Genomic DNA, 13,990 nt, shown 5'->3' with positions numbered 1-13,990 from the left:
GTGTATTAATCCTTTAAATTGAAAATCTCAAAAGTATTTTGACCTCATGCAATTTATTCCATCAGTTTTGACCTATGAGGGTCATTTGGGGTACTGTAGACATAACTGACCATTCACGCAGTTTGCATAATAAACTGCACATATGCAGGAATTTGAGGTCTTCAGCATGTTTTATCTTCTTCCCATATAAAATGGAAATGCATTCAAAAGTCCATCTTGTGTAAAATTTGATGCTGATTCCAAATATATCAGTCTTAATGACCATATTTAACAGCTTAAGGTCATTTTGGCCACTTATGGCCCTTAAAATGGCCAATAACATCGGTTCAATTTATCCAAAAATACTTCGAATGTTACCAGAATCGTAACAAGGGTGTGCTGTGACACCTAACACTGGTGAATGAATCCTTAAAATTGAGCATCCCCAAAGTTGACTACCTTGGTCATTTTGACCACCTTGACCCCCAAGGATTGAGCCCTGCTCATTGTGTATAATTCAGGCTATATCGAAAATGATGAGGATGAATTTAAGAATGTGTTAATATTAGCATCAAATCTAAATGGGGAAAGTTTGAAAGCTTCTGGGTGGAAATCAAATCAATGAAATGATTCCACACAGACCAGTGTTATTGGCCTAACTACTGGACCCTGTGGTCATTTTGACCACGTTTCCCTCAATATTGACCAGTGACCACATATGCTTTGATAATTTAAAAAGGGCTCAAATGTTGGTCAGTATCATTATCAGCATGAGCTACCAATAATCGGTGAAGAGTGTTGATAAATGTGATAAAATCCTTTACATCGAGCATACATAAGGTTGTTTGACCATGTACTGTGGTCATTTACATGATTTTAGCCACCTTGACCATACAGTAAATGTTTATGGGGCAGCATAATGAGACATAATGAGACATTTTAGAATTATTTACAGGTAATGTTAGGACATTTTTCTAGATTAATGATTCCAAATATATCAGTCTTAATGACCATCTATGAGCTAGTGGTCATTTTTGGTCGCTTTTGGTCCCGACAATGACCAATCACATTTGCATGTATAAAAAAGGATTCAAATGTTGTTGTCGCTCTGTATTGTTAATAAGATGTATTATTGATTTCAATATAATATTACTAATAGTACATAATCAAAATATTGTAACCATTTTGGCCATTTTGACCATTTATCCCATGTATGACTTTTGTAAATAAACATGACTGAGGAGCAATTGTGGAAATGCGGTTCAGACCCTTTCGATTGGAAATATTACAAGCTCACCTTGAGTAAAATATTGTGCCAAATACCTCACCACTGTCTAATACGGCCCGATTGGTCATTGTACGGTCCTTGAATAGCCATAACATCATTCCCTCATTTTTTATTTAAATTACACCATGTATACAGAGAACTATGTTCTAGAGGAAGGCACTAATGTCTAATCCTCAATTCAAAGGTGCATCATTACAAAGCAATTGGTCAAAGTTAATTTCACGAATAGATTTGACCATGATGCATTTTTATTACTTTTGCAATTTTATATATGTATTGTTTCACAAACCTCACATTGGCATGATTGGTAGAGTTGAAAGTGGAAAACTTGCCCTAATAATATTGTTAAAGAGTGACCAAAAATCGGCACAGAGAATAATTTCATATAGAGAATGTGTTTTACTACACAGTATTCTTCAAAAGAATTAAGGGTAAATTTGCTGCTCACAAATCATGCCAATGTGACTGAGGTTTGCAAAGCATTGTAAAAAAAAAACCAAAGATGGTCAAAATGAATGATAATCAAAACTCTTAGTGAACTTCACTGTGACCTATTGCGCTTTGTAAATTCTCAGTACTATTTGACTTTAAAGAAGGAATATAATGTTGGCTATTTAGGACCATACCATACCAAAGGGCCCACAGAAGACAGTCACAAGATATTTGGCACAATTCTTACTCAAAGTGAGCCTTTTATATTTCTCATAAAAATGGATTGAATGCGTTGCATCAAGTTCATAGACCTACACTCGCTGCTCAGTCATGTTTATTTCAAAATTCACACATTGGATAAACGGTCAAAGTAGCCAAAATGGTCAAATTTTGATTGTGTACTATTGGTATTATCAATATCATATTGAATTACATAATTTGTCACTGATTATGATTGATACAACAAATCTTACAAAAATACAGAGCAACAACATTGGAATACTCAGTCAGTCGGCAAGCCCCTGTGTTATTGGTGCGCACAACTTTTTTTGAGGAATTACTTCCTGCCGATACCCATTTACCTCACCTGGGTCGAGTGCAGCACAGTGTGGATAAATTTCTTGCTGAAGGAAAACATGCCATGGCTAGGATTCAAACTCAAGACCCTCTGTTTGAAAGGCAAGAGTCAGAACCACTAGACCACGATGCCCCCACTGTAGGTTTTTATCACATTCATTAAACTCTTGATTATTGGTGTCGAAGCTCACGCTGATATTGATATTAAGCAACATTTGAGCCCTTTTTAAATCAAATAATGTGTGGTCACTAGTCATTATTGAGGAAAAAGTGATCAAATTACCACAGGGTCCAATAGTTTGGCCAATAACACTGGTTTATATGGAACCATTGCATTAATTTTCACCCAGAAGCATTCAACTTTTCCCTTTTAACAATAATTGATGCTAATATTAACACAATCCTGAATTGTCTCCTCATCATGGTCGCTATAGGCTGATTTAGTATACACATTGGGCAGGGGACAATGTGGCCAAAATGACCAAGGTGGTCAAACTATTTTTGGACGCTCAATTTAAATGATTAATACACCTGTGTTAGGTGTCACAGCACACCCTTGTAACGATTCTAGTAACATTCAAAGTATTTTGCGATAAATTGAAGTATTGAACAAATGGTATTGGTCATTTGGGGGGCCAAAATGACCATAATCTGTTAAATGGGGTCATTAAGACTGACATATTTGGAATCAGCATGAAATTCTACACAAGAAGGACCTATGCATCATTCCCATTTTATAAAGGAGGAAGATAAAGCACACTGAAGACCTCAAATTCCTGCTGATTTGCACAGTTATTATGCGAAACTGCGCGAATGGTCAGTTATGTCTTAAGTACCCAAAATGACCCTCATAGGTCAAAAGTCAAAACTAATGAAATAAATTACATGAGGTCAAAATACTTTTGAACTGTTAATTTTAAAGGATTAATACACCAATGTTAGATGTCACAGCACACCCTTGTAACGATTCTGGTAACATTGAAGTATTTTTGGATAAATTGAACTGATGTAGGTAATTTTTAAGGCCATAAGTGGCCAAAATGACCATAAGGTGTTAAATAGGGTCATTAAGACTGATATATTTGGAATCAGCATAATATTCTAGACAAGATTGACCTTTAAATATATTCCAATTGTATAAGGGAAGAAGATAAAACACGCCAAAATGACCATAATCTGTTAAATGGGGTCATTAAGACTGACATATTTGGAATCAGCATGAAATTCTACACAAGTAGGACCTATGCATCATTCCCATTTTATAAAGGAGGACGATAAAGGCCCCATAAAGCACACAGAAGACCTCAAATTCCTCAGTGCCTATGTGCAGTTTATTATGCAAAACTGCGCGAATGGTCAGTTATGTCTAAAGTACCCCAAATGACCCTCATAGGTCAAAACTGATGGAATAAATTACCTGAGGTCAAAATAATTTTGAGATGTTCAATTTAAAGGATTAATGCACCAATCTTAGGTGTCACAGCACACCCTTGTTCTGGTAACAAAGTATTTTTTGATAGATTGAACTGATGTCATTGGTCATTTTGAGGGCCATAAGTGGCCAAAATGACCATAAGCTATTGAATAGGGTCATTAAGACTGATATATTTGGAATCAGCATAAAATTCTACACAAGAAGGACCTTTGAATGCACTCTCATTTTATAAGGGAAGAAGATACATGTAAAACATGCTGAAGACCTCAATTTCCTGCCTATTTGAACAGTTAATAATGCAAAACTGTGCAAATGGTCTGTTACATGTATGTCTAAAGTACCCAAAATGACCCTCAAAGGTCTAAACTGACGGAATTAATTACATGAGGTTGATTGTTATAATCCTGCGCACATTTTGAAAATAAATGTGGATTTCTAAAGACATCCAATCGTAGCTCTGATCAATATTTGTAACTCATTTCGGACAAAAAAAAATCATGAAAATTGTCATTTTTGGCCAAAACATGGCCAAAATGACCACTTCTATTGTAATTTGGCAAATGAAACCACTATCTGGAATCTGGGTGCATTTTTACTTAAGATAGACCCTTTTAATTGCTTGTGGCTACAAAAGCATTCTGTTAAGGAACCATTTTCCAAAGAGTGGTCAAAATTGTCATTTTTTGTCAAAAATTTGCCAAAATGGTCAAAATGGTGTGAAACGGTCAATAAGAGTGACAATTTTGGAATCAGCGCACAATTTTACCCCGGATAAGTTTATCAAGCCTACCCCACCAAAAATTCTGAATAAAGCCCCCTATCTCCTAGACTATCTGGTTGAGTGATAGAATTTGGGCGTTGCGTTGCGTTGACAATGATAGCCACACAAAAAAAACATTTCTACTAAAAAGCATTACCTTAATTAGACAGGAATGACCGTCGTTTCTGGGGATTTATTCAACAATTTCTGACATTTTACTAATATTGATGAATGGAGCCAACGTAGTTCAGCGGAACAACCAAATACAGAGACTGAAGCTTTTGGTGTATACCTTAAGGGGTTAATCAACTTGGCTGCCAGAAAATGTGAAGATGCCTATAAACATAACTAAACAATCCACTCGAAATATAGAAAAACAATGTGGGGGACAACTCCGCATTGACTATTTGTGCACATGCCTGACAGCACCATCTAGTGCCAGTGGGAATACCTAACAATGACATTGTCAATGACTGCAGATTAAAAAAAATTAAGTTCTAATCTAGGGCCTGAAGTTAGAACTACTACAAATGTTAGAATAGATTCTAAACGTCGAGTCTCTCCACTGCTTCTGCTCATCATCTCTACTCGCCGACTCAAGCCAGCATCTCCTCATCCATCCTACTACTCAAGCTGTTTCAACTCATCAATCTCTTCTGGTTTACAGTCCTTTTCAGGACTACATTCAAGAAAGATTACTCTACTCCCAAATTTCCACTTTCTTGCCCATCCATTTCTTTTTCTTCTTCTATCCACTGTTTCTACAATACTCCACATGGTGTACCGTAAACCACATCGGCGATTGTACATGCCACCATGCAAATCTCCAATCAACATCAGATTCTAAATTGTTGTTAATGTTAATGATTGATGATCTAATATGAACTTGAGCTTGTCTAGCATCTTTAAGAATAGATCTAGATGATGTACGACAAGCAACAAGTTCACTCCTTTCAGTTCAATTCATGTTCTCCTTGCCCTTGTTCTTGAGTTTTCGTATCTGTCTCAAATCAATAATAATTCAAAACTCATACCTAGATCTATGTTCATCTATTCCTTCACATATTATCAATTCACTGTTTATTTGAAAACATTAAAGAGCCATGCCATTGACAAATCATAGGGAAATTGAATCAATACGAAATTTGCAAAAGGTCAATTGACTTGCATAATATAATCCGTCCGTCATGAGCGCCCGTCGGACTAATGCGATAAAAGTTCAGACAGCACGAATTTGACCCAACTCGTGATGGTTATTTATTTCGGATCATCGCAGTTATAGTTTTCAACAATCCCAATTTCTAGACTTGTAGCAGGTCTCTTGATTGCTAAACCAAAATTAATAAACCTCTGTGAAGTTACATGTTTAAAAGTGAAAACACACAGTTTACTTCTGGTTGGTTAGTTTACTAACTATTGCTGTCCTATAGACATCCCAGACATGCCTGCGTCCATTACATAACACCCCCAGGCACGCAGCCGAGTGAAAGACTTGAATCCCTTCTCTGGTCTGAGATTAGCCTTGATTTCCCCATGATTTGTCAATGAAAGGTCGCTTTAACATTGCAAGTGTTGCCATGGCTGCCAGCCACAAAAACTTGCGAATGCATTGCTTTTGAATTGGCGGTGAATTTATAACATGAAGAAATAAATAATAAATGAATAACGATAGAATCTAGACCTATCCTATGTTAAATGTTCCACTTTATTTGTCTTCTTTTTGAAATGCCAATTCGATTATCATATTAGTAGAAATACAAGCTACAGCATCATCATTTTTGTCTCGCCCACCGGAGGTGAAGACGAGACTTAGGGATCCAAATGTCGTCCGTCCGTCGTCCGTCCGTCACAAACCTAATGACACATAACTCCACAACCGTAAGTCGCTTTTCAACCAAACTTGGATGGTAGATGGACTTGGGGGACCTGCATGTTAATAGTTGGAGGTCACATGGTAAGGTCAAAGGTCATTTTCAGGTCAACGTTAAAGTTTACATGCAAGACTCTCTTATGACACCTAACTCCGCAACCGTAAGTCGCTTTTCAACCAAACTTGGATGGTAGATGGACTTGGGGGACCTGCATGTTATGCTGCAGTTGGAGGTCACATGGTAAGGTCAAAGGTCATTTTCAGGTCAACATTAAAGTTTACGTGCAAGGCTCTTATGACAAGTGTTATTCCAACCCAGTCATTTCACAATGAAGTTTCGATACAATTCTGTTGCGTGCCCTCGCAAATCACGATATTTCTGCTTATTTTCATAAGTGGGCGAGACACAAAATCGCTTTTGCCTTGTTTATATTACAAATGGCTTTAGAAATCCACATTTTGTCTTTGTAGGATACACAATGTTTGCTGGTATGGCTGGAATTATGACCTTTGGCTTTGTTACCTTGGCAATGAGCAATAAACAAAGGAGGTGAGTTTGTAGGCTTCAGGGCAGAAATCTAGGATAGTAAACTGCACTGTATCAACTCTTACATTTCAAATATACACCTAAATGCCCAGTATCATTTGACTAGTTTTGTTTATTTATTTACTGTTTTTTTTATTGTTTTCTAATTATCATTTTGTATTGTTACTTAATTTATCAGTTGAGAAATAAAAACATGCTTCTGAATATTTTTCTAAAACAGTATGAAGTATGTGTGAAGTTTGGTAATGTAATGGTATTGAAATGGAAATCAGTTTTGATATTAAAAGATGTTTTTGGTAAAATGTACCATAAGATATTTAATCATGGCATTTATTAAGGCGACCGCACACCTTACGATTGGTATGCGACCCGATCTCAGAATAAAATGTTCTAGAATTTGATGCTAATATTGGAATATCTTACTGTGTAATGTTCGAAATCATCGTAGGAATACCTATGTTCAAATCTGTGACTATGCTATCATCCTTCTTAGAATAAAAGCGAATTTAATATCTAGTCGTAATGACGTCATAGCAGTCGTACGATTGGCTACGATTTGAAACTAATTTGGTCTTTACTCCAAAATAAAGGTTTGCAATCTGTCAAAATGGTTATATTAGTATTCTTTCATTTAATTTTAACCTCAAATAAAATGATATGTTCCATTCACATTTTCAGAAAATGAGCAAAGTGCAATTTGTTCCAAAATCGGATCGCGAACAGTCGTAATGTGTGCGGTGGCCTTTAAAGCTATGTCCATTCAAAACATGAATGGGGTAGAGTGATGAGAGCTATAACAGGATGCATGTCTATAAGCCTTTTGACGGTTGTAAACTGCGCACGAGCAGAAAAAGGTCATTGGAGACAACCATGAAGGTGGCTTTCAAATTCACTGACATAGGCATTTGTGATTTGATGATTATTCATGTATTCCTTTCAAAATATTTATCACATCCAAGCTGAAGAGTAATAAATAGAGCCTTCATAATCACTGGTATTTGACAGTAGCCTAAACAATAGTCAAATGTGCCAAAGGCAGACAATAAAAAAGATTTCCAAACTTTATCCCTGATGTACTATTCTAGTCACCTGGTCTATACAATGCCTTTTGTTCGTAGAATTTGAATACTCTACTGGTAAAGCTTACGCAACATCTACATTTGAAAATGATAGTGCTTATCCTAATGAAAAATCACAAAGGTCATTTGAGAAAATTTGATCATGAGCTAACCGTGAACTGGCTTATTGTTTAAGAGTCACCTATTCTGTGAAAGCTGGTGAATCTCAATTCCATTTCGCCTATTAATTTGTACACATTGTCATCAATTTTTTTTTTCTTTACAGGAAATGGATCCAAGAGGATCGTGAATCCAAGATAGCAATAATGCCTCTTATTTGGGCAGAAAAGGACAGAGAGTATGTTTCCATGTTTAGTGATTACTCTTAATGCTAATATTTAAATTGGGGAACAGTAGTGTATAATGAAACAAAATTTTTATCTTTTTTGGAACTACATTGTATTTTGCTTCACATTCATATTACAAACTCTAAAAGTTTACTAAACAAAGGTGATTATGAAATCTCATCATTTGTTTGCTATAATCTTGAGAATACCTAAACAAGAAAATCTACACATTGACATATCCCAGGGTTTGAAGTACAACTCCAAGGAATCAAAAACATGGTTCTCAAGCTGTCATACACATTTCAAATGATTTTATGCTTGAAATATTGTATGTTTCCATCATCTTGTGGAATTTTTAAAATGCTCGTATTTTCCAAAGTTGCGATTTCTTTAAACACACTGATCTTGCACGTGATTTTCATATTGTCTAAAATTTACTCAAGAAAATATATCTGGGATATCAGTATTGCTTATTCAGAGGAATAATAACTAGACTTAGGTTGAAAGGAAAAACAATGATCATATATTTTTGGAGCAAAAGGAGGGGGGACTCATACAGATTTCTTACACAGATAATACGTGTTGATTGAGAGGCTCATCTCTATGTGTTTCCTATCTTCCAGGATGCTTCTGAGGCTACAATACAACAGGGAACAGGAGGCTGAGATCATGAAGGATGTCCCAGGCTGGACCATCGGTGAAGGTGTCTTCAACTCCAAGAGATGGTACGAACCAGGTCTTCTAGACCTCTACTACCTAGAACCCTCCAAGGAAAGGAACAAGAAAGTCTTTGGCTTCAACACTTTCACAGGAACATAAATGAATAGTTGTGTGCTCTAAAGGGGACCAATCACTGAATATTATTTTGTTATCCTGTGGTGGCTTGATGTAGATCACCAAAACTTGTACCCCTTCAAATTTGTCAATACCCCAAATGGTATATTTCTGATGTTAATATATTAGAAGCAAGATTTTAACAACTGATTTTGTATCTTGATACAACCCAAGATAAGCAAACTAATTACTGCAGTGTTCTTACATTGTTTATTGTTTATCTTTGGACAGAATTTATCTTTCTGTTTCGGAGTTACAAGAATTGTTTTGTCTCAGTTTCTGCTTTTGTAGACAAATCAAACGGGGGAACAAAGCAAAATAGCCGTGAGTGGTTGGTCCCCCTTGAGAAAATAGTTAATTAGATTTTAGAGTTATACTGCATTCGGGATCTACGAAACTAATTTTGTTCTGGGATGCAGATGTAGGCTTGATTGATATGGCTATTGAGCATCCAACAAATTTCACCCAAATTTAAATGAGCTCAAGAAAATATGGTGTTGTCATGGTTTCTGCTACATGGACTTTGTGGCCCAAATTCACAAAAGTAGAACACCATGCTCGTGTGAGCACTGAATATGATCCAATTTACAAATCACAGGCAGGCCCTTTGTCAATGTGCGCTTGTTTGTGTCCCCTCCCATTCCGTACCACTTGTGAATTTGGACCTATATCGTATTTACTCATCATTAAAATATATGGGAGATGAATATATCATGTACAAGAAGTTGATGCTTGTAGATGTATTCAACAGTCTACCAGGGCGCGGTGTCACAAATCTGAGTGATTGATCTTGATTGTTCATAATGTATAATGCATTCATTCGTAATGATCAATCCTAAGATCAGTCTTAAAGCTTTGTGTGACAGTGCTCAGAAGAACACAGTTGTGTCGTGTTGTATTCTTATTGGAATACCAATGTATGTCCTGCTACTGATGCAGTATTTTGTGTACATAAAAATATTGATTGAAATACATACATAATTGATGAATGTCGTGTTTTCTTTGTCTTTGGTTGAATAATAGTGTAGGTGAATGTGTGAATTTGTTTCTATCAATAGGGAGATTTAGATATCTCCTGGGGTTTGTCGCAGAATCTTTTGATATGGAGAAATCAGTATTTAAAAGTACACATGTGCAAGGCGGTCCTTCTTGGGTTGCTATTAAATCATACCACAGCCCTCATCAGATTAATTTAACATTCTCTGCAAATTCGTTGCACGACAAGTTTGACAATAATATTTTGATGTCACAAACGATTTGTATTGATGGATCCGCACTCGAAAAAAAAAAATATGTGAATCAAAATGCAATCGCATGATAAGCAGTGTTGACAAATGATGACACTTTGTTTGTCATTAATGATTGCAGCATATTGTCCCTCATTCTGAAGTTGGGTTTATTCCATGGTCTAAACTCTATGCTGAATTATGGGAAGCAAAAAATGTTATAAATCACATTTTTTTAAAATATTTATTTTCCTAAATATATTGTAGAACAGATTTATGTGGTATAGAGATTTGAATTGGACAGATTCACCTTAACATTGGGGTCTAAATAAAGTGGCAGTATGCTATAAGAAAGAGGAGGGAGTGGAAAAGGCAGCCAAGATAGGTAGAGAGAGAGGGGGGGTATACCTCCTGTTAATGATGTGGAGGAAAGTCACAATACATGGATGACCTCTTATACTTGGTTCTTTCTTTTCCTCTTTTTTTCTTTATTTTCTTGGTACATGTAATTGGACCTGCTCTACCCCTACCCATAGGCGGATCCAGGATGGGCCCGCCCCCCTTTTGGCGGAGCAAAAAAAAAAGAATAAATGGGGGAAAGAAAAGAAAAAGAAGAGAAAAGAGAGGAGAAAAAAAGATGGGGAAACATAAGAAGAGGAAGACGAGTGAATAAAATAAGATGAGGGGGAGACTTGGAAAATAATAATAAAAAATCTTTCATGTCACTGTATAAAATTTTCGCATTGCCTTTTAGGTGATTTACATAATCTTGCTCAATATGGAACGTAAACTATGAAATTTTGAAGTCAATATACAAAACGTATTTCAGCTCGGAAATCGAACTTTCATTATTTTGTTTGATTTACAAATTGATTTTTTTAAAGTGCTCTGTAAAAATTATGTTTTATGGTCTGAATATTAACATTTTCTGCTCACGCTGCGCGCTCGCAAAATTTGATTTGTCAGGTACCTATTATTTTTCTGTATTCCATAAAGTTATCAAAATATCCCTATTCAGGTCAGATTGTCAAAACGTATCAGCTAGCGCTGCACGCTCGCATTTTGATTGGCGAGTTATGTATGTCTCAATATTGATTATACAACAAAATACTTAAAATCCCCTTTTCATGACAGTGTATCAAAATTTTGCTCGCAATTTGCGCTTGCATTAATGGTTAAAAATATATTAATTGACGCATCCTATTCATAATTACAAAAGTGCTTGAAATGTCCAGTTTTCAGGCTATAATATCAGATTTCGCGCCTCATTAGGCATTAATAAATAAGATATTAATTTAATAATTAAATTGTCCCTTCATCTCGCGCTTAGCAAGAGGAAAAGGAAGATAGTCATTATTTTCATATGATAACATGTCCTAGGGATGTCCCGGTCCTATGTCAAAATTCAAAGTAATAATAATGAAAAAATATCAGCTCCTTTTTAAGTAAGATCCATACCCACCTCACAATTTTCCATTCTTTATGTAGAACTGTCAAAATTTTCAACTCGCGTTTCGCGCTCGCATTATTTGATTGTTGAAATATGTAACGTCCTCATGGCTAAGTGCAAGCAGTCCTTAACCATGTTAACAGGTACCTTTTCGATCATTTCAAAACGTATATAAAAATTTTATGTTCGCGCCTTGTGCTCGCATTATTAATGTAAGGAAGATCCCCAATTACTCATCCTTTTTATGATTTACAAAACATGAATAGAGTGTCTCATTCAGTAGGACTAAATCTCGAATTTTTCCGCTCGCGCTTCGCACTCGCATCAATTGTTTAGTTATATACCTATTCTGTTTAAGTTACAAAAAGTGCGTTGAATTTCCATTCTCTATGTGAAAATGTCAAAAATGTTTAGCTCGCGCTTCGCGCTCGCATTATTTGATTGTTCAAATATGTAACGTCTTCATGGCTAACTGCAAGCAATCTTTAACAGGTACCTTTTCTATCAGTTCATTACTGCTCGCGCTTCGCGTTCGTAGTAATTATTTAGTTGAATACACATCATTTTCAGGATAACAAACATTGCCCAGAATGATAAAAATTTTAGGAAAAAATACATAAAATTTCCACACAAAAAAATAGCTCACGCTTCGCGCTCGCATCATATAAATAAGGATTATGATATTACATATCTAAAAAGTGATTTATAAGAATGAAGCTAAGAAGTGACTATTGGGATTACCCCTTCAAAGAAACAAACAAAAATCATCTTCGAGCGGCCGATCGGGGAAAATATGGCTGAAAAAAAATTCAGGCCCCCCCCCCTATTGGCAAAGGCTGGATCCGCCCTTACGACTGTACCTAGCGATGTCCTCTATTTTAGCAGAACTTTATATTCTGTTTTCCTGGTCAGTCTCTTGCCGGCTTAAAGGATGAAGAAACACCCGGGAGAAACCCTTTTCAAAGTTCGTCTCCCCGTAGTTCCCTTTTCGCCTTTTCTTGATTATGTTACTTTTTGTTCTCTTTTATTTCGTTTTCTTCTTTTACCCTATTCTTCCCCGTTTCCTTCCGTTTTTTATCTTTCTTTTGATTCATCAGTTATAATTATGCATGACCATCTAAATATGAATTATGTCCTATCATGTTCAAGTTGTAGACGACACAATCATGGCCGTCGCTATAGGGGGGTGTGGGGGGAAAAATTGAGCTCGCGCTTTGCGCTCGCGTGGTAATTTATATTAAGACCACATGGAATACCTTATCTTGTTTTTAAGAATTTGAATTAAGTTAGGACTAACCCTCCCAAAACAAAATTTGGCGGCTGCAACGGGGGAAATGTCAATGAAAGTATTTCCACCTCCCTCATATTCATGAAAGCCGGATCTGCCACTGTGTATGACAGAAGAAAATGTGACTGAGGACAATGAGGAACTTTACCATGACTCATGGTCGTTGGTAATCGGTACCGATATTTGTCGGTAATCAGGGCCTCCACACCCCCTATACTGGGAAAAGACATCGCGACGCCCCTGGACACAATGGATGAGATTTACCAATTCAGTATGATTATGATGGATGAATTGTGTTTATTGGTTCATTATATGTTACAAACAATGCACATAATGACGTTGATTAACATAACAAATATTTCAAGAAATACTTATATATATATATATATATATTACAATATAAATTCCACTGAATACGGTGGGTACATTTGCATTCGAAATATGAAATTATATAATGAATTATAACAACATGAAATCAAGCATAATTACTAGGAATATAATCATCACCCAGCTCATGACCTAAACTTCTTTGACAAAATACGTTAGTTGCATGATAATATCGAAGCATTTCCTTTGATTAAAACATCAAACAAACAAAATCTTTGTTATACTACTTCCAGAGTAGGGAAAACATATAGTAATCCAAATAATGCTTGAAAATATCGAGGAAAACCAGCCTCATGCCGTATATTAATACAATGACCAAGTACAAATATAAGTTTTAAAAATGAAAGTGGAAAATAAAAACAATTGAATTGAATTGAAACGCCCTGATTTTTAAAGTAGATTTATTAAATCGAACCATTACAAGCATTCAACATAAAGACATTCTCTCATGAACTGATATAATGTTTCAGTTATCAAACCAGATAGGAAACATTATTTTAAACCACGTATAGG

General features: G+C 35.9%; 1 protein-coding gene across 1 annotated transcript; it reads left to right on the top strand.

Moving 5' to 3' along the window:
* Positions 1-6,779: 6,779 nt before the first annotated feature.
* On the top strand, positions 6,780-10,115 carry LOC129262133 (NADH dehydrogenase [ubiquinone] 1 alpha subcomplex subunit 13-like). The gene is made up of 3 exons (XM_054900181.2): positions 6,780-6,890; positions 8,232-8,303; positions 8,916-10,115. The coding sequence occupies exons 1-3, from the start codon at positions 6,820-6,822 to the stop codon at positions 9,109-9,111; spliced, it is 339 nt and encodes a 112-aa protein (XP_054756156.2). The 5' UTR covers positions 6,780-6,819; the 3' UTR covers positions 9,112-10,115.
* Positions 10,116-13,990: the final 3,875 nt, after the last annotated feature.

The sequence above is a fragment of the Lytechinus pictus genome, chromosome 5, assembly GCF_037042905.1.
Source record: "Lytechinus pictus isolate F3 Inbred chromosome 5, Lp3.0, whole genome shotgun sequence".
Taxonomy (NCBI): Eukaryota; Metazoa; Echinodermata; class Echinoidea; order Temnopleuroida; family Toxopneustidae; genus Lytechinus; species Lytechinus pictus.
This window is presented reverse-complemented; position numbering and strand designations above follow the sequence as displayed.

Bases quoted from the DNA above. Each gene is read 5' to 3' on its own strand.
- LOC129262133 (XM_054900181.2), top strand. From the start codon at position 6,820: ATGTTTGCTGGTATGGCTGGAATTATGACCTTTGGCTTTGTTACCTTG. The intron at 6,891-8,231 runs GTGAGTTTGTAG...TTTTCTTTACAG, and splicing joins ATGAGCAATAAACAAAGGAG to GAAATGGATCCAAGAGGATC. The intron at 8,304-8,915 runs GTATGTTTCCAT...CCTATCTTCCAG, and splicing joins TGGGCAGAAAAGGACAGAGA to GATGCTTCTGAGGCTACAAT.